At 43.9% G+C, this 19,159-nt stretch overlaps 2 protein-coding genes across 3 annotated transcripts in view; both read left to right on the top strand.

Annotated features, from left to right (window-relative positions):
* mycbp2 (MYC binding protein 2) overlaps positions 1 to 8,951 on the top strand; it is a gene marked incomplete at its 5' end in the record, with an annotated part of 109,694 nt that extends 100,743 nt beyond the window's left edge. Inside the window, 17 exons of the mRNA XM_083638997.1 lie at positions 206 to 445; positions 605 to 694; positions 795 to 875; positions 978 to 1,244; positions 1,644 to 1,927; positions 2,090 to 2,186; positions 4,616 to 4,735; positions 4,839 to 4,940; positions 5,040 to 5,168; positions 5,374 to 5,506; positions 5,584 to 5,684; positions 5,861 to 6,049; positions 6,132 to 6,239; positions 6,710 to 6,919; positions 7,027 to 7,134; positions 7,240 to 7,405; positions 7,548 to 8,951. Of these exons, the coding sequence (XP_083495123.1) occupies positions 206 to 445; positions 605 to 694; positions 795 to 875; positions 978 to 1,244; positions 1,644 to 1,927; positions 2,090 to 2,186; positions 4,616 to 4,735; positions 4,839 to 4,940; positions 5,040 to 5,168; positions 5,374 to 5,506; positions 5,584 to 5,684; positions 5,861 to 6,049; positions 6,132 to 6,239; positions 6,710 to 6,919; positions 7,027 to 7,134; positions 7,240 to 7,405; positions 7,548 to 7,663 (2,541 nt within the window). The 3' untranslated portion in view covers positions 7,664 to 8,951. The remainder of the gene's footprint in view (positions 1 to 205; positions 446 to 604; positions 695 to 794; positions 876 to 977; positions 1,245 to 1,643; positions 1,928 to 2,089; positions 2,187 to 4,615; positions 4,736 to 4,838; positions 4,941 to 5,039; positions 5,169 to 5,373; positions 5,507 to 5,583; positions 5,685 to 5,860; positions 6,050 to 6,131; positions 6,240 to 6,709; positions 6,920 to 7,026; positions 7,135 to 7,239; positions 7,406 to 7,547) is intronic.
* Positions 8,952 to 11,088: 2,137 nt separating this feature from the next.
* On the top strand, positions 11,089 to 18,792 carry fbxl3a (F-box and leucine-rich repeat protein 3a). Of its 2 annotated transcripts, XM_083638013.1 has the most exons (6): positions 11,089 to 11,254; positions 12,167 to 12,545; positions 12,661 to 12,783; positions 13,724 to 13,895; positions 14,337 to 14,973; positions 18,560 to 18,792. In XM_083638013.1, the coding sequence occupies exons 2-6, from the start codon at positions 12,168 to 12,170 to the stop codon at positions 18,636 to 18,638; spliced, it is 1,389 nt and encodes a 462-aa protein (XP_083494139.1). In that variant the 5' UTR covers positions 11,089 to 11,254; position 12,167; the 3' UTR covers positions 18,639 to 18,792. The 2 variants fall into 2 exon arrangements, with proteins under 2 accessions (XP_083494139.1, XP_083494140.1); XM_083638014.1 differs by lacking the exon at positions 18,560 to 18,792 and having other exon boundaries at positions 14,337 to 15,216.
* Positions 18,793 to 19,159: the final 367 nt, after the last annotated feature.

The raw sequence follows: 19,159 nt of genomic DNA, 5'->3' as shown, positions 1-19,159 counted from the left end.
TAATCGCACATAACCCACGCACGCACACACCATTGACTGTATATATCACGCACACAGTGCACCATGGTTGATTCAACGTCAAAAAACACTATACAGAATTACATGTTGCTGAACACATGCAGAGATGCTGAAAATGATAGAAATTATGTCAGAATAAGGAGGCTTAGGCTGTTAAACCAATCAACCCCATGCCTCCTTACCCAAGGTTGACCTCGACTCACGTCACATGGGCTGGGTGACAAGTGAGCTTCCTGGAGGGGACCATCATGTGATCAAGGTGGAGCTGAAGGGTCCTGAGAACACCCTGAGGGTGCGGCAGGTGAAGGTCCTGGGCTGGAAAGAGGGCGAGAGCATCAAGATCGCAGGCCAGATCTCAGCCAGCATGGCCCAGCAAAAGAACTGTGAGGGCGAGACTCTCCGGGTGTTCCGCCTCATCACCTCACAGGTCTGTCTTCAGTTTCAACCACATGCACCATGCCTGACAACTCCTTTTTTACATTGCCATACTGTGTGTATCTGTATGAAACACTGGTGGCAAAGGTTACATTTAACAGCTGGAGTCTCTCATAAAGTCCAACAGTTGACCTCTGTTGTGTACATTTAGGTGTTTGGGAAGCTGATCTGTGGAGATGCAGAGCCTACTCCGGAACAGGAGGAGAAGAACCTGCTTTCATCGCCTGAAGGAGAAGACAAGGTCTGCACTATGCTAGTAGTAGTTGTACAGTTGAACTGAATCAAGACATATTTAATGTGATCCTAAACTTCTCTTTTTGTCCTTTTCCTATCGTCATTAGGCACCGTCTGATGCAGACCTTAAAGAGCACATGGTGGGAATCATTTTCAGCAGGAGTAAACTGACCAACCTGCAGAAACAGGCAAATAATCACTTCCACATTATATTTGATAGTGCCCTCCAAATAATAGTTCTTAAACAGGATGAAATATAATAACACATGTACTAATTTGCGTCGCTCCAGGTGTGCGCGCACATCGTCCAGGCCATCCGTATGGAGGCCACACGTGTGAGGGAGGAGTGGGAGCATGCAATTTCCAGTAAAGAGAATGCCAACTCCCAGCCCAGCGACGATGACGCCTCCTCAGATGCCTACTGCTTTGAGCTCCTGTCCATGGTCCTGGCTCTCAGCGGGTCCAACGTAGGCCGCCAGTACCTGGCTCAGCAGCTAACGCTCATGCAGGACCTGTTTTCTCTGCTGCACACCGCTTCACCACGAGTACAGAGACAGGTGGGCTACCCTATGTACACAAGTTAATGCACTTGAACCATTAGAACTATTTAAAATACAGTGTCTTCTTATTATTATATAAAAGGGAGTAAGTGGGTTCTGTCTGTCTGTTTCTCTGTCTCTCTGTCTGCAATTTTTTATTTTGGTCACATTGTGAGATTTGTGATGATTTTGGTCAGTGTCTATGCCATCATCAGTGATGTCACTCAAGCAATTGTGACGTCGTCATGTCTATGACATCATCAGGGATGTCACTCAAGCACTCGATGATGTCATCAGTGATGGTCACATCACCTATGCTGACGTCATCAGTAATGCGAAGTTGAGCAATTGTGCGCTGAGTGATGTCACTTGAGCACTCCATGATGTGCCTCTCGGTTTCATCTCATCTCCTCTCAGGTGACGTCGTTGCTCAGACGCGTCCTGCCAGAGGTGACACCCGTGCGACTTGCCAGCATCATTGGTGTGAAGGCCCTGCCACCAGCAGACATCAGTGACATCATCCACTCCACGGAGAAGGGTGACTGGAACAAGCTAGGCATCCTTGACATGTTCCTGGGCTGCATCGCTAAGGCCCTCACTGTGCAGCTGAAAGCCAAAGGGACCACCATTTCTGGCACAGCGGGAATGGCTGCAGGCAAGGGGGTCACCACTGTCACATTACCCATGATCTTCAACTCCAGGTGCGTTTGTTTCTGATACATACATTACTATATGCCTAAATACTACTACCGTCAACGGAACAGATATCCTATGAGGCTCAAAACAATACAAATTCAAACTGATCAATGGCAGACTGCAATTCACTTGATTTTAACTGTGTTCCTCCTTCCTGCCATGTTCAGCTACATCCGCAGAGGGGAGAGCCACTGGTGGATGAAGGGTTCCACTCCTCCTCAGATTGCAGAGATCATCATAAAGCTGGTTAAAGACATGGCAGCTGTAAGTTACCAGTGACCATATTGAGCCTTTCTTTTCACTTTCTGCAAACATAATGTAACATGCAATCACATTCACTTGTCTTTATCTGTCATATTTCCTATTTAGTAAATACCAAAAGAAATTATATATGTTTATATATATTATTTTCAATTTTAACACGTTCACTGCCAATGGCGAGTTGACTCGTCAAAAAAATTCCAACGGTTCACTGCCAATGACGAGTTGAGACGTCAAAAAAAAAAAAAAAAAAAATTTGACGGTGCTACGTGGATCAATGCCCCCCACGTCTCCTATAAAAATATTGGAGCGACCGAACGTGTACAACCCATTCCACCGACCCACTAAGTGGCGACAGTGCTCTCCATTCTAGAGGAAGGCAAGCAAAAAGCAGTGTCAGGAAGCCATTCTCATGAAAATGGATTGGCGAAAACGCTTTCGCGCTTGGGAGCTGGCGGTGGGGTTTTGCAAATTTGCATAATAGATTACGGGTGGAACACACTTTGAAACACGCAGCATAAATAAGACCAGAATCGCAAAAGCTTCATCAAAGCTCTCAGAACCCCAGGAAACGAGCGAGCCCATCCATCCAGACTTGCCCAGCGGCCGCCAGGCAGACAGGCACAGCAGCAGCAAAGCAGTGAGCTGGTGACGCGAGGTTACAGCAGCAGCAGCAACGAGCTTGTGACACGCTCGCTGCAGCCAAGAAGAACACACACGGAGGGAGGAGTTTGAAGGAAAGGGGTGTTTCCTGCTGTTATGGAGGAAATTACTGTTCAAAACTATTGTTTAGATGTCTGACGTCTTACTGATGCCAAAAATGAATGGTTAAAGTGACTGTTCTATCGAATTTCACAAAAAGCCGTTTATCTCAGAATAAATTTACAGACGCTGAAACCATGCTGTATTCAACTGCTAATGCTTACATAACTACTAACTCTACAAACTAACTCTTTTAGACAGAGAAAGCACACATTCTATTACGGTAGTTCTTTTGAGATATTGTGTGTTCACAAAATCCTAACAGAAACGAATCCTCGGCTCTTGAAAGATGAGCCAGAATCCTCAAAAAAAACCTCTGGCAGAAGCTAACTACAGTTTTGAAAAACGGCTGGCAGTGAATGTGTTAACAATATATGAACAAAAACGAACAAGCTCAGACACAGGAAAGGAAAAGAAAGAAAAACATACATATAATATCAACAGTTATTATTATAATGTGGTGCTACCATCCATATAGGGTATGTATTTGTACAGTACATGCAAGGCGTCCAACAGGAACCAGCCAGGCAAGTCACCCACCTCGTCGAGGTAGGCTAGAAACGGGTCCCAAATAGTTAGAAACATTTTAAGTGAGTTGGTTCTCAGGGATCTGAGCCTCTCCATCCTTATAACAGAGATCATGTCAAAACCCCAGCGCTTTGTCTGTTGGGATTGCTACCAGATAACATCAGAGTGACTAATCGTATGAGATTATGGCTGCAATTGGCCGTGACAACTGGTTGTAGAGTCACTCTGAGACACTGGAAGTCCTTAGTGCCGTCTACCTATAAAGAATGGATGGAAATAATGTGTCAAATGGCATCATATGAACAAGTCACATATAGAGTGGCGGGTAGAGAGGATTTATTTGAAGAGGTCTGGGGCCAATTCCTCACTGAAATCAAAGGATCTAATACTGAACTTTTAAGAACATAATCTGAATGTGGACATATTGGCGTGTTTTGTCTTTTTTCTTTTTTTTGGTTTTGTTTTGTATGTGTGTCTCTATTGTTCCTGTATCTGCGTGGGATTTTGTAAGGTTATGTGTGTTTGTTATTGAAGTTGTGTATTTTAATTTGCATTTGGGGAGGGGAGGGGAGGGGGGAGAAAAAGAAGAAAAAGTGTACAGTTATATTGTGAATTGATTTTGTATTGCGATGGTTGCCCATGTAACCGGTATTGATATATAACTGTCAAAATATCAATAAAAAAATAACAGAGATCATGTCCGTCAACCACAGTTGGAAAGAAGGTGAAGAGGGGGACTTCCATTCTTTCAGAATGAGTTTTTTGGCAACAGTTGTCCCCAGTGTCAGAGACTGTTGCACAGCTGTTGGGAAGCCCAGGGAGGTCGAGGCGAGTTCTGCCTCCTGCTGAAGGGTTATTTTGTAGGCTGTACCAGTCAAAGATTTTGGCCCAGAATCCCGTCAGTGAAGGGCAGAACCAGAAGGCATGAGACAGAGTTCCCTCTGACACCTGACACACAGTGATGAGACAGAGCGGAAGAACTTGTGCAACTTATGCTTAGAATAGTAAGACGATGAGCAACTTTAAATTGAATCAGCTGGTGTCTGCTATTAACTGTCTGTTGTACCACAGACAAACTCCTTTCCCATATAATGTCTGATAATTCAATGTAAATACCAACAGTTGTATGGCTTTCTTTTAAGGGCCACCTCTCAGATGCATGGTCCAGAGTCACCAAAAACGCCATCGCTGAGACCATCATTGCCCTGACCAAAATGGAGGAGGAGCATCGGTCTCCTGTGCGCTGCATCGCCACCACCAGGGTATGCACTCAAGTCCCGGCAATACACAGTGCATGTATCTATGTTTAGAGGTATTGTACAGTATCTGGATTAATCATGTATCCTTTACTATTCTCTCTCTCAGTTGTGGCTGGCCCTGGCTTCGCTGTGTGTGCTGGACCAGGACCATGTAGACAGACTGTCCTCTGGTCGCTGGATGGGTAAAGATGGACAGCAGAAGCAGATGGTAAAAACTATATAAGCAGCTAAAGGCTAAAATGTATAGAAATAAATGGCAGATCATTAAAATAAATGATACATTGATTTCCTCCTGTCCTATCCTCAGCCCATGTGTGACAACCATGACGATGGTGAGACGGCAGCCATCATCCTGTGTAACATGTGTGGCAACCTTTGCACCGATTGTGACCGCTTCCTCCACCTGCACCGGCGCACGCGCTCTCACCAGAGACAGGTCAGTGTTGGTCTCTCACCAGAGGGTGGTCTCCCTGATGTGACACACATCCCTCATATGAAGGCTGGGCTGTTTTTAAGCATTAGGATTCTTCCACTAATCATTGTCCCAAGTGCTGTTCTTTTTTGATAATATGAAACAGTTTGTCAAATGAATGTTGCATAGAATGTGCTGGTGTTTAGTCTTATTTTCCCTGCTGCCTCAGGTGTTCAAAGAGGAAGAGGAGGCTATAAAGGTGGACCTCCATGAAGGTTGTGGGAGGACCAAGCTCTTCTGGCTCATGGCGCTGGCTGACTCAAAGACCATGAAGGCTATGGTGGAGTTCAGAGAGCACACAGGTAACATCAGTGTGTGTGCCTGCTTTTCTAATGTGGCAATGCTGTTCTAAATGCTGACAAATCCAATCTTTGTGTAGGTAAACCAGCTTCCAGCTCCGATGCCTGCAGGTTCTGCGGTACGAGGAATGGAACTGAGCTGTCTGCAGTGGGCAGTGTCTGCTCAGACCCAGACTGCCAGGTACAAAGCACTGCCTGTTCACATGCCTGCACAGCATTGACATACTGAATATTAGTGTTATTGTGCCACTGATGCAAAGATTTCAGATCATAACTACGCAGTACTTTGTGGTGGAAAAGCATTGTTGGCAGCAGTTTGAAAGCCTCTCCCAACTCCTCTCGTGTTATTCTTCTTAGGAGTATTCCAAGCTGGCATGCAGTAAAACCCATCCTTGCGGGCATCCGTGTGGTGGAGTTAAGAATGAGGAGAGCTGTCTGCCATGTCTGCATGGTTGTGACAAGAGCACTGGCTGTCTGAAGCAGGATGCAGATGACATGTGCATGATCTGCTTCACAGAAGCCCTCTCTGCTGCTCCTGCAGTCCAGGTTTGCATGTCTGCTTATCCATGAGGTATGAGAGATTGGCAGCTTCTATGTGTTTCTGAACTCCTCTTTGCTCTGTTCCCAGTTGGACTGCAGTCACGTGTTCCACCTTCAGTGTACTCGCCGTGTTCTTGACAACCGCTGGCTAGGGCCCCGGATCACCTTTGGCTTCATGTCATGCCCCATTTGCAAGGTAACAGCTCACACCTGAGACTCTGCGATTGAGAGATTACCTCCACAACAAAGGGCTTGGAAATGTATATCTGCTAGACCTTGAAGTTGATTTAGTTTGCTGCTTGGTTAAATGCTTTGTTAACAAGACTAGGTCAAATCCTAGTACATGGCTGGACCGTGCTCTGGGTGCACGTGTTCTGGCCGACCAGTGGTGTAACTTCATCAGTCAGTGATAGACACTCAGGTTTATAGGGCTGGCCCCGCTGTTGCAGGCCAGCCAAAAAGCTTGTTCAACTGTGTTGCCTGCCCTTGCACACCATGACAGCTTTGTTCAGTGTCATGGGAAATGTCATTGCTTGCTCCTGTATTTGTATTCATTATGTGAACTTGTCAAAAGTGTGACATACTCATAGCTCAGTGACTCATAGAACAACCTTTATGAGAGTGATGAACAGTGGCTGGTTTGTTTGCCTCATCCTTTGTCTCCAGAACAAAATCAATCACTCTGTGATCAAGGACCTGCTGGACCCCATTAAGGAGCTGTATGAAGATGTGAGGAGAAAGGCTCTGATGAGGCTGGAGTACGAGGGCCTCCATAAGAGCGAGGCCATCACTACTCCAGGCGCACGCTTCCACAACGACCCTGCAGGCTTTGCCATGAACAGATATGCATACTATGTCTGCTACAAGTGCAAGAAGGTATTGCATAAACTATACATGACTAGAACATGAGCTGGCATTTTGAGAAAGAAATAAGTTGTAAGTGTGGGCTAGGAGTCGAGAATTGACGCTCTCCTCTTTTTCAGGCCTACTTTGGGGGAGAGGCGCGCTGCGATGCGGAGGCGGGACAGGGAGATGACTACGACCCCAGTGAGCTGATCTGTGGAGCGTGCTCCGATGTCTCCAGGGCTCAGGTGCGTATATGAAACCTTTGAGGATCCTGGCATAGTGCTTATTTGTGCACACAAAACTTAACAACCTATCACCCATCCCTGATAATTCATGTGTCCCATCACCAGATGTGCTCCAAGCATGGCACTGACTTCCTGGAGTATAAATGCCGGTACTGCTGCTCGGTGGCCGTTTTCTTCTGCTTTGGCACCACGCACTTCTGCAATGCCTGCCATGATGACTTCCAGAGGATGACCAGTGTCCCCAAGGAGGAACTGCCCCATTGTCCTGCAGGTATTTATTAACAATTTTCTTGACCATCCCCTTCTGGAAAATGTTCAATTATTCAGAGTGCACATGCATGCACACTCAAAGATGGAGGATGATGGCAAGCACCCGACTGGAATAGATGCAATCTTTGTTCTTCCCATCATAGGGCCCAAAGGCAAGCAGTTGGAGGGTACCGAGTGCCCTTTGCATGTGGTGCACCCAGCGACGGGGGAGGAGTTTGCCTTGGGCTGCGGAGTTTGCCGGAACGCTCACACCTTCTAAACATCAAGAGACCCAAACTGAAAACCTGTTCTTCTACTGTGATTTCTGGCTGCTGCTGAAGCACAGCCTCAAAGCTGGGCTCTTGTGTTGTCCGAATCGCCTGGACACTGGACCAGGTTTCTACGGTAGTCAAGAGTCCTCAGGTCCGCTCTTCTACCAACACGAGTGTCCAGGCTCTGCTATGAAAACATGTAAGAGTCGTGGCTCCTTTGGATTCAGAGGAAACTGAATGGAAAAAAGAAAAATAAAATACAAAAAAACTTGTGACGTGTTTGCATGCGGCCGTTGTATCCCCTTGGCTTCCATAGACGTTGCACACCTCCTGATCACTGAAGTGTAACAATATATTGAAGAATAAACATTGAATATGAAATAAATTTGCTTAAGGCAACTGTGGATGAACGTGGATAAAAAAAATAAAGAGACAGGCCGTATTTCCAGCTTCCTAACTATGAATTTAAAATATTGTTGTATGTAAACTGACTTTTTTTTCGTAATCCTGTACAGTATTCTCCACTGTCAAGTGCATCATGGGTTGACGGACAAAAAAACAGATGAGTTGGTGAATAAGACTGTTAAGAATGTCCTGTTTGAGAGGAAAATAGTGTACGATTTATCTAATCTTGTATATAATGATAGTATCCAAAATAGCTGTATTCCGAAGTTGCTACTCTTCACTTCAGTTTTGTTTGATATTCTGGGTTATGTTTTGAGCCAGAACTTTTAATGAAGTGCAATACTGGGTGTGCCTCCTATCTTGCAGCTGTTTAACCTATGGAATGTATGTCAATAAAGCCACTGTACATTTTTATACAGTAGACACAGTTGTATTCCCCCCCTTCAAAATGTCAGATCACCTGGCACCTGCAGTGAATGATAGTGGATGTGAAGCCCATTCTCAGCGCTGTCAGAAAATCGTAGTACCAAACCCTCCATAATAAAAAATAATAATATTCTCACAGTGAGACTGATTTCAAGGAGTGATTACTGAACATTTTGCGGGACAGTCTTCACACCAAATACTGACATAATTGTAAATCTGTAATGCTTTTCCCTAGTAGGAGGCAGGGGGATTGGGGTTTCGGGAAGGGAGTGTGACAAAAACAGCTGCTGTTAAAAAAAGAAAAGAAAAAAGCTTAATACTTGTGAATCTGCTCTGTAATATCTGTGGTGGCTGGAGTTGAATGGTAATAAACCAGGTTCTCTGTTTCGCAAAGTACACATCGTGCCATTTCTTAATGGGAATTTACATTTCCACAAAATTATCTAAGCATTGGCCTATTTGTATGAAGATAATATATTACTGAATCTAAAAGGATCGATGGACACAATTGCACAGGGCTGGTCACAATAAAAGCCCACCACTGTTGGGCAACTTAATTTCAAAATGTAATATACTACATATATTAATAGTTACTTTCATTTGAAAAGTAACAAGTTACTTTACAGTATTACTTTCTATAGAGTAACTCATTACTTATTACACTATTGCATAACTTTCACCAAAATAACTGCAGTAGCAGAATGACCGAACACCCTGAAAAATAATTTAAACCGTCTTGAAGTCAGTGTAAACCGAACACAATTCTAAATGTTAACCTTTTCCTTTGTTATTGTCATCTATAGTGGCTATTTGCATAAAAAACAATTTGATTAGGAAATGATTGTATATTTAATGTGCTTTGATTTAACAAAAAAGTAACTCATTGTAACTTGTGTTACTTGACAAAGTAACTGGTATAATATTACTGAAATCATATTGGTAATATGTTATATTACTGAGTTACTGCTAAAGGTAATGTTACTTTTGTAATGTTTTACCCCCAACACTGAAGGCCACTCTAAATGTGCAGTTTTATCTTGGAGAGATATTGTGCATTGATCTGGCATGACTAGGGCTACTGTATGCATTTTTTGAAGACCACTAGACCTGGTGATAAAACTGCACATTTTATATAATGCCTTTTATGGTGACCAGCCTGACCTGTGTGCAATAATCATGTTGCAGCATCTTGATATGCCACACCAGTCACGGATTTAATCAAATTTGTGAATATAATTTGAGAGAAATACGCCTTTTGGCAAATAAGCCTTTTAGCCATAGAAGAAGTCTTAGATAGTTTGTGTCATTATGAAAGCACTGTCCAGACGATTCAGAGATAACATTTAGGTTTTGTGATGTTTTGTTTTGAGAGGAAATTTGTTTCAAGCCTGTGCCAGCTCAGTTGCTGTGGCGAAGTACTGTATCTCCCTCGGGCCAACACGTTCTAGAGCAATATTTTAGCGATTCTTCTTGTCTTGACCATAGGGTCTTGACAGACGATCTTTAGCCACAGCCATTTCACATTGCATTTCCCCTGGTGCACCGCTGCTGTCACAACGCCAGATACCTTTAATAGATAGAAGACACCCCAACTTGCAGTCACTTCCTGTATCTGCGACGGAGGCTTCGCCACTGCCACGCCCCCTAAGGAGACTGTTCGGCCAATGAAGTTTATACATTGACAGACAACACAACGCACCACGCGTTATTACGAAACCCACCGTGGTTAAGCCAAAACCACGCCCTGTGCCCGCCTACGCAGCAGTCAGGCGCCGGGATTGGTCAGCCGCCCATGCTCACCAGTCAGAATCCTCTTCCCTGTTCCACAGCTTGGAATTTTTAGATGGTTTTAAAATGTTTTATGTAGCTTCCAACTTCATCCAGCCTGCAGTACCAACAGTTCATCAGCCAGTGTTTGCATGTTTACATTTATTATTATATGCCTATTGTATTTTTAATTTTATATTTTTTATATTTTTCATTTGCAACTGTCAGCTGAGCTCTGTTATTTAAGCTTTGACTAAAGCCCTGAATTTTACAATGATGTTTTGAAATAAATATGTTTAAAAATCGATTGTGTGTTAAAAGCTTGTGTTACGTTTTCATTGGCGTTAATATATTACAGTAATTTATTTTCAATGTCTGCTATCAAGAGCAATTTGGTTAATAAAATCACTGGGCTGGGCGCAGTGTTTGTGGTGTGGGAAATGTGGTAAAAGCTTGTATTACGTTTTCATTAACGTTAATAGCGTAAATGTCCGCTATCAAGGACAATTATTCAGTTGGTTAATGAAATCGCTGGCCTGCATCGTGCAGTGTTTGTGGTGTGGGAGATTCGAGCTGTCAAAAGAAGACAAAAGACTTGCTCCTGGCCAATCCCGGCGCTTGACTGCTGCGTAGGCGGGCACAGGGCGTGGTCTTGGCTTAACCACGGTGGGTTTCGTGCCGAGCGTAGGCCGAGAACCACACCCATCTAGGAGACCGGAGGAGCCTGGAGTGGGGTGTCTCTCATATTAAAGGTCTCTGACAACACACTTCTTACGGCCATTTCAGGGGGGAGAAACTGCCGCGAAAGAATTAGGTCAACTAAAGAGGAGCTGCCCGCCTCTGGCCGTTTCAAATTGCTCGTGTTTTGTTTCCTGATGGGTTGTTGCCTGGTGCGAATGAGCTTTTCCAGCCCGGGTTGAAGTGTCAAGCCAGTTGTCGGATTTTTCCCTGCTAACAGCTATTAGCAAGTCAGTAGCTACGTCAAGTGTAAACAAAACAAGGTATGGGTCGCTTTAACGTAGCTAATAACTCTTTGCTAGCAAAATATATCTTATCTGTTGCCTTCTCTCACTTTGTTAGCGAAATGTGGGATATTAGGCTACCTATTGGGTTGGGTTTAGCGTAGAAAATTACAACGGGAGCTAGTCCTGCGCAAATGTACACCCATCAAACAGCTGACGTTTTCACATCGGCTCACACTAATGTTGGCTATGTAGCGTTTTAAGCTCATTTCAGTTATACGAGGGAGGGATCAGCCGAGCAGCATTTTGGTAAACAAACTGCGTCACTGGGTGGCAATGGAACCTTGGAGCGTGAGCTTTGAGAGGCTTGAGTGTCTGACTCTAGCTGGCTGACTGTTTACATTTTAGAAACTGCGACAGTTCACACAACTTGAACACGACATGCATATATATTATACTCTTGAGCTACTTTTGCTCTCATTCAGAATGTCAAAAATATAAGCGATGTGATGTATAGTTTTTGAGATATTAACGTTTGTTTGGCACAACTCATACTAATAACTGCCGCCAGGTTCCGCATTTCTGGGTGGCAAGTGATGTCACGCTGATTCGTTTGTATTGTCTGTGGTCTTTTATTTGTATTTTAATTTTAAACTAACTGGCATGCTGTCTTGGCCAGGTCTCCCTCGAAAAGCTAAGCTAGATTTCAATCTCAAGGGACTTTCTTCCTGATTAAATAAAAAATAATTAAATTAATTTATGCCGAATAATATTCAAGCATCCAAGCAAGACAATGAATTACCCATACAGGCCCACCCAAGATATCAGTGTCTTCAGTGACAACTTTAACATTATGATAACTTATATCCCTAGTCAATTAATGAAGTAGCACTGTATTGTGTTGTTTAACATGCGGCACTGTGAAGCACATGTTTATCCCATATGTTTCAGGATGAAGCGGATGAAAGGGGATGAGGAGGACAGCAACAGCTCGTCCAGTGAGAGCCCTCTGGAGGCTCGTAAGAAGGTGCGGAAGGAGGAGGGTGAGGAGCCAGAGGAAGAGCTGGCCTGCGAGGCCAGCTGTGCCTTCGCACTGCTGCCCCAGGAAATGCTGCTCCATATCTTCCAGTACCTCCCGCTGCTGGACCGGGCGTACGCCTCACAGGTGTGTCGGGGATGGAATGAGGCTTTCCACATGCCAGAGCTGTGGAGATGCTTTGAGTTCGAACTCAACCAGCCGGCAAGCTCCTATCTGAAAGCCACACATCCAGACCTCATCAAGCAGATCATAAAGAGGCACTCCAACCACTTGCAGTATGTCAGCTTCAAGGTGAGAGGGAAAAAAATGTGCATGAAAAAGGAGGTGTGTCATAAGTTATGTCTATATTCAGGGCTTAAAAATATCTGTTTATGAAGTGTCTTGCGTGTTTGTATGTGCTCTCCAGGTGGACAGTAGTACAGAGTCTGCAGAGGCAGCTTGTGACATTCTTTCACAGCTGGTGAATTGTTCACTGAAGACCCTGGGGCTCATCTCTACAGCCAGGCCCAGTTTCATGGAGCTGCCGAAGGTATTTAACATGAAAACGAGGGCCCTTGGTCTCTCTAGTATCCTGTTATTCAGACATACAAGAAAATTGAAAGGAACTTTTTGTTTTTATAGTCTACGTTTCCATTTCGTTGCAGATACTGGCTAGGGCTGTGAATCTTCACTGGCCTCACGATTCGATTACGATTCAGAGGGCTTCGATTCGATAACGATTATCGATGCATCTCGATGCATCTTAAATCGATGCATCACTTTTTTTCCTGAATACATGATTTTTTTTCTCACTTTCTTTTTTCTCACTGTGTGGCTACTTTTAAAATAAAAGTGCATTTAGAATTGCATTGTATTATGATCCATAATTAAAATAAACAACTGCATGTACTTCCATTATATTTTATTTGATTATATTATTATTATTTTTTTTTTTTTTTATAATCGATTTTTGACATTTGTGAATCGATGCAGAATCGTGCAGGTCCGCATCGCGATGTATCTTATAATCGATTATTTTTGACACCCCTAATACTGGCTATAAATTACCTTGCATGGCATCCTAAAAGCTGCGACCAAGATTTACTTGTTGGTTGGCTGGATAGTTTATACATTCAATTGAATGTTGTTTAAATGAAGGTTCTCCATCATCCTTGTCATCATCATCACCACCAGATGTCCCTGGGTGACATTTCCACACAGCACTTCATCTGCTCTGCACAGGCACATCTCGGAGCAGTTGAGATTCTTAGACCTGCAAGAACAGTCTGACATGCAATAGGTCTTCTTGAAGCCACATTTGATGAGATGTGTATAATGATGGCCGGGGCATCTCATGTTGTGACCGGCACTAGTCGACCTCCCTCTGCCTCCCATCCATACTCTGGTGGAAGTGCTACCTGTGGGTTGAAAACTGAAGGTAACTGAAGCACTGTGCATTATAATTCATGGGTATCTTTGTCCTTCCACAGTCTCATTTCATCTCGGCTCTGACTGTGGTGTTTCTCAACTCCAAATCGCTGTCCTCGCTGAAAATCGATGACACGCCAGTGGATGATCCGTCTCTAAAGGTGCTGGTGGCCAACAACAGTGACACCCTGAAACTGCTGAAGATGAGCAGCTGCCCTCATGTCTCCCCAGCAGGTACAGTGGGCCATTTGTCCTCCAGGCAAATTTGTTGCTGACAGAATTTCAAGCAGTGGCAAAGTTATATTAACAGATTTTAAATCTGTTAATATCAAGTCACAATACAAAAGTTTTCCATTCAATGGCTTATTTAAGGTATGTATTTTTCTCATCTGCTAATATGAAATGGTGTCATTTCATTATGGCATTTATGAATGACCGACTGCCCTGTTTCTCCTGCTTACCATACATTTTCCTGGAACCATTTTTAATTACCTGCTGTAGTAATGACTGCTGATTCAACTGCTGTTTGGCAAACATAGTGGGGCTTGTTTGTTGTTGTTGTTGTTTTACATTGGTTAACATTACATGTCTTCCAGAATTCTTGGCCTTTATTATAACTTGTTAAATTTAAAAATAAAAATTGGGTTTGCTGATTAATTCTGTCCATATTTGCAGGGATTCTGTGTGTGGCAGACCAGTGTCACGGGCTCAGAGAGCTGGCGTTGAACTACCACCTCCTGAGTGATGAACTCCTGCTGGCCCTGTCCTCAGAGAAGCATGTCCACCTGGAACACCTGCGCATCGACGTGGTCAGCGAGAACCTGGGCCAGCACTTCCACAACATCAAGAAGAGCAGCTGGGACGCCATGGTGCGCCACTCACCCAAGTTCAACTTGGTCATGTACTTCTTCCTCTATGAGGACGAGTTCGGCCCTTTCATTTGCGACGAGATCCCCATCACGCACCTCTACTTCGGCCGCTCCGTCAGCAAGGACGTCTTGGGCCGTGTGGGCCTGCACTGCCCCCGTCTGGTGGAGTTGGTCGTGTGTGCCAACGGGCTGCGCCCTCTGGATGAGGAACTGATTCGCATTGCGAAACGCTGTACCCAGTTATCGGCCATCGGTCTGGGTGAGTGTGAGGTTTCCTGCAGCGCCTTTGTGGAGTTTGTCAAGATTTGTGGCCGTAGGCTGTCCCAGCTGTCCATCATGGAGGAGGTGCTGATCCCTGATCACAAATATTCCCTGGATGAGATCCACTGGGAGGTATCCAAGCACTTGGGCCGGGTCTGGTTCCCAGACATGATGCCCACCTGGTAAGGTAAAGCCACAGACGCACACAGAGTTCAGCCACCTCATGTTTGTTGTGTGGAACATTTATGGCCACCATGTTTGCACAGAAAAGCCTTTGGATGCTTAGTAGTAGTGGAATGCTTGGTGCCAACATATAGGGCAGGGCATAAGCTTGCTGAACTCTGAAGATCGGAGCCCGTCCATGGTTCTGTAGCTGTAGTAGAGCACCTCCACTCCTTCAGAGAGGTTGGAGTCGGAATGGACAGCGATGTAACGGAAGCGAGTCCTGCAACGGACAATATTTTTACAAAACTCCTGTTAAAATTGTGCTTCAAACACTGCTACAATGATCATGTCATGTTTCCGTGTAGTTTAACGGCGAAAACGTTAAGTCGAACTTCTTTCTAGCAACATACCGTTGAAATAATTTCTTTTAGTTGTGTCTTTGATTTACCAGAGTGGGGGAACGGACGCTACCGCTGGCGTCTTAACTGAAAGCTGCTCTTCTCCTGTTACGGACAGCTCACTCTGCGGCTCTGCTGGTTAGCAAGCCAGTGGTTAGCAAGCCAGTAATAGTCAACAAAGCGAGTGGCTTGTAGTGATCGCTGAGTCCCATTTTGCTGCATTATTGCCACCTAGCTGGCCTTGTTGTGTTTTAGACAAAGCTAGCGTTAGCTAGCTAGCAAGCTAGCAACTTTAAAGATCAGTAACTCTCGTCGCCCAAGCACGTCTTATGGCTTTCTGTCATCAAAGTCACTTTCCTAAAGTAATTTGACATGTTACCATGCACATATTCATATGAAATTCCACATATTGACACATATAGATGTATAAATTAGTTCCACTTTCACAAAGCGGCGATCCAGCATCTGAAATGCCTGCTAAAGTACCGGAAACCACGTCCAGAGACCTCTGACCCGGACGTGACGAAACAGGCGTCCAGGTGTCCGTTGCAGGACACAGTTACGCTAATGCGTTGGAGAACTGACAGCTACAGTAGCTTATGTTGGCAAGAAAACAAAACGCCACTGAAATCTCTGCCTGTCTGCTTCGAAATGGATTGTGGAACGCTGCAATGCCTCCTGAGACAGAACTAGTCAAGTTGGCTCCTTCACAACATGGACAATCATTACAGAGACAGCTTCAGGTGGACAAAAAAATACTATAAAAGCAATGTTTTATATAACTTTGTAAATTGAGTTGTATGGACTTTGTAGTCTGGTTATGATAAGCTCTATAGGCATTGCGGAGTAATTTGGGGTCGATTAGGTGCATGTTGTGACACTACCACTTGCCCTACTTAAATCCAGTCTGAGATCATGACAGCAGCTCTGCACTCTTAACAAAATATGGTGTTGGAGGAGGTATTCAAATGGCTGCGGTGTTATTTGTATGACATCGTGACAAGAAGGTATTTGTGGGCATTTCAGTAACTTGGTCGAGGAATGGTTGCAAACTAATAGCACATGTAGTGGTGGTGATGACATCCACAGCCCAAGCTCAATCATGCATCGCTTACCTGAACATGAACGTGATTGCAGGAGTCTTATATCTGTGGTGAAATGTTGAAGGTTGGTACGGAGAGAAACAGCCATGTGTACATGGGCCTAAATATTTGTGATGTGAAGGTGTGTACAGTGTTTGATTTTGTTTTCTCAATGTTATACAGATCGCCGTTTCAGGCACAAATTTCATTTGCTTGATTTCTCCGTTTTGTTTTTCAGTTTTCAGATAGTTTTTGTACAAGCATAGTTTTACTAAGCACCTTACATGAATACCTAATGACATTAGTCAGGAGAAAGTAACTCCTGCTCGGGCGTCTGATGCCCAGATGAACGCAAGGAGATCCCTTATTTACTGTATGCTGTACTGGGGTTCTGGAAACCCAGGCCAGCATTATGAAGATAATTGAAATGGAGCTATAATAAATGCGAAATAATATATAAATATAGATACTATATTGTGCAAAGACATGACAGAATTTGGAGGTAGATCGTGGAAAGCCTCCGACCGTCATGTCCGATTGGTTTGTTCTTATTCAAGAATAGAATGGCATAATAGACTCTGGGGCGCTTAGGTTATCTAATGCACACTGGGAAAGCAAAAATCAACCAATAAATGTCTGATGTGTGTTGAAGCTTACATTAATATATTAACTATAGGTTTCATTTGTATCTTCTGCTATTTGCCTGAACCTTGACTCTGTGTTGTGAATATCTGCCCTCCTGTTAGTTTGCTGTATTTGCGTTATCACATCATGCATATAGGAGAGAAGCGGTGTTTGTTTTGTCATTAACACACATTGTCTTTGCAGATAATGCTGTTGTTCCTGCCCAAACCATCCATTAATTTCAGTGCAAAGAGATTTGGCAAGTTAGATGAGTGAAACACTTACAAACTTTTCCTTTAAGAAGGAAGTCCAATGCATCGAAACGCTGTGTGTTTGATTATATGAATAGAAATGTACTTATTTCTTTATCGCACCCTCTGTCGGTGCCCGGGGTTTTAAATTCTCTTAACCAACGGCTCATGTCTGACTCTTTTATATACCAGAGTGCGAGTATCCTTTCCTAAATGGATCTTTTTTTGTACCATAGTCACTACAGATGATTAGCAATGTAATTTATTGATATATGGATAATGCTTTTGTAATTAATTTGTGGTTTACTTTTTCAGGAAGCAATCGGTATGATCGGCAGCAAGAGGTTTCCACCTCTGTCAAGGCATTTTGGATGCATTTATCAACAATAGGATATGCAGACAACAGATTTTAAAATCTGTCCCCCATACTGTGTGCCACTAGAGGGTGGCATTGACAATGAATGGGACTGACCCAAGGGTGGAACTACATCATTGGTGGTGGACCACATGCAGTGGCGGACTGCATAATCGGGCACGATGGGCAAATGCCCGGTGGCCTGGCCTGCCAAAAAAAAAAAAAAACTTTTTTTTTTTTTTTTTTGCAGGCCAGGCCAGGCCACTCACTGAACAGCAGGCCAGGCGCCGCCTACTGGTTTACTGGTGGTTTTATTACTTTATTCAGGTTTAAAGTGGGTGCATCTCATTGTAAAATTGGACTTGGCCCAAATTGGGCTTCAAACGGCCCAAATTGGTCTTCAAACGGCCCAAATCGGGCTTCAAACAGCCCAAATCTGGCTTTAAACGACCCAAATCTGGCTTCAAACGGCCCAAATTGGGCTTCAAACGCCCCAAATTGAGCTTCAAACGCCCCAAATTTTTCGCCGCCGCCCTTCGGACGCCGGCACGCGCGTCGGCCCGTATCGGCCTGGCCTGCTTGGTATCTAATGCCCGGCCTGAATTATGATCCCAGTCCGCCCCTGACAACATGTTTACTATTTGCTTGTATTGATTTAAAATAGTATACTTCATCAGTAGCATCGGTCTCTCTTATCACTGATGTCAATAACATGCTGATTATTTGTGCTCATATAGAAAAGCAAACGGTTACATACTGCATCTCCAGATATTTTTTCATAAATGTGTGCAAACTGTTGCTGTGACAGCAGCGCACAGTTTGGCTTACCGATATGTTTGGGAGGCGGCATCTCAGTTGGTTTTAATCCTTTTGTCTGTGTTGGCTTCATACAGGATATGGGGAAAATCAAGTTGGATAAGTAAAACAAGTTTTACATCAATGCAGACCAAGAGGGAAAATTCTATACCTTGATTATGAAGATGTCCCTCATCAGCATTTGTTCTGCTTTTCCTCCAATAAACTAGTGTTGGCGATGCTCTCCTAGTTTTGCTTCTGTATGGCAAATGCTTTGTCTACTTTGCTTTACTTGTCACCTGTCTTGAAATGAATTGTTTTTGGACGTGATCCTGGAATAAAAAAAAATTAGTGTAAGTTTTGCTGTTATTCTTGCTGAAGGTAGTTAAATAGGAAAATTAATGCACAAGTAAGGGTAAATAAGCAATTTATTTAAAGCTGCATTCAGTGATGTTTTTGTGTTAAAATAAGTGTTAAATGACTATATTCTGACCGCAATCACTGAAATAGAGTGGTCTGTAACTTGCGGCGACCAATCAAATGAGTTCGGGGTTTTTTTTTCCCAGCCCGTACTAGGTACTGGTATCAGGAGGTGCATCAGAACGGAGACAACTGCACTCGCCACTCAGCCACACAGTCAGACCCTCAGGGTATTTACACATCCATGACAGACAGAGGCAGAGGAAACAAAGAATTTC

The sequence above is a fragment of the Poromitra crassiceps genome (assembly GCF_964638095.1).
Source record: "Poromitra crassiceps genome assembly, chromosome: 6".
NCBI lineage: Eukaryota > Metazoa > Chordata > Actinopteri > Beryciformes > Melamphaidae > Poromitra > Poromitra crassiceps.
Note: the sequence above shows the minus strand (reverse complement) of the source record. Positions and strands in the feature narration are given on the sequence as shown.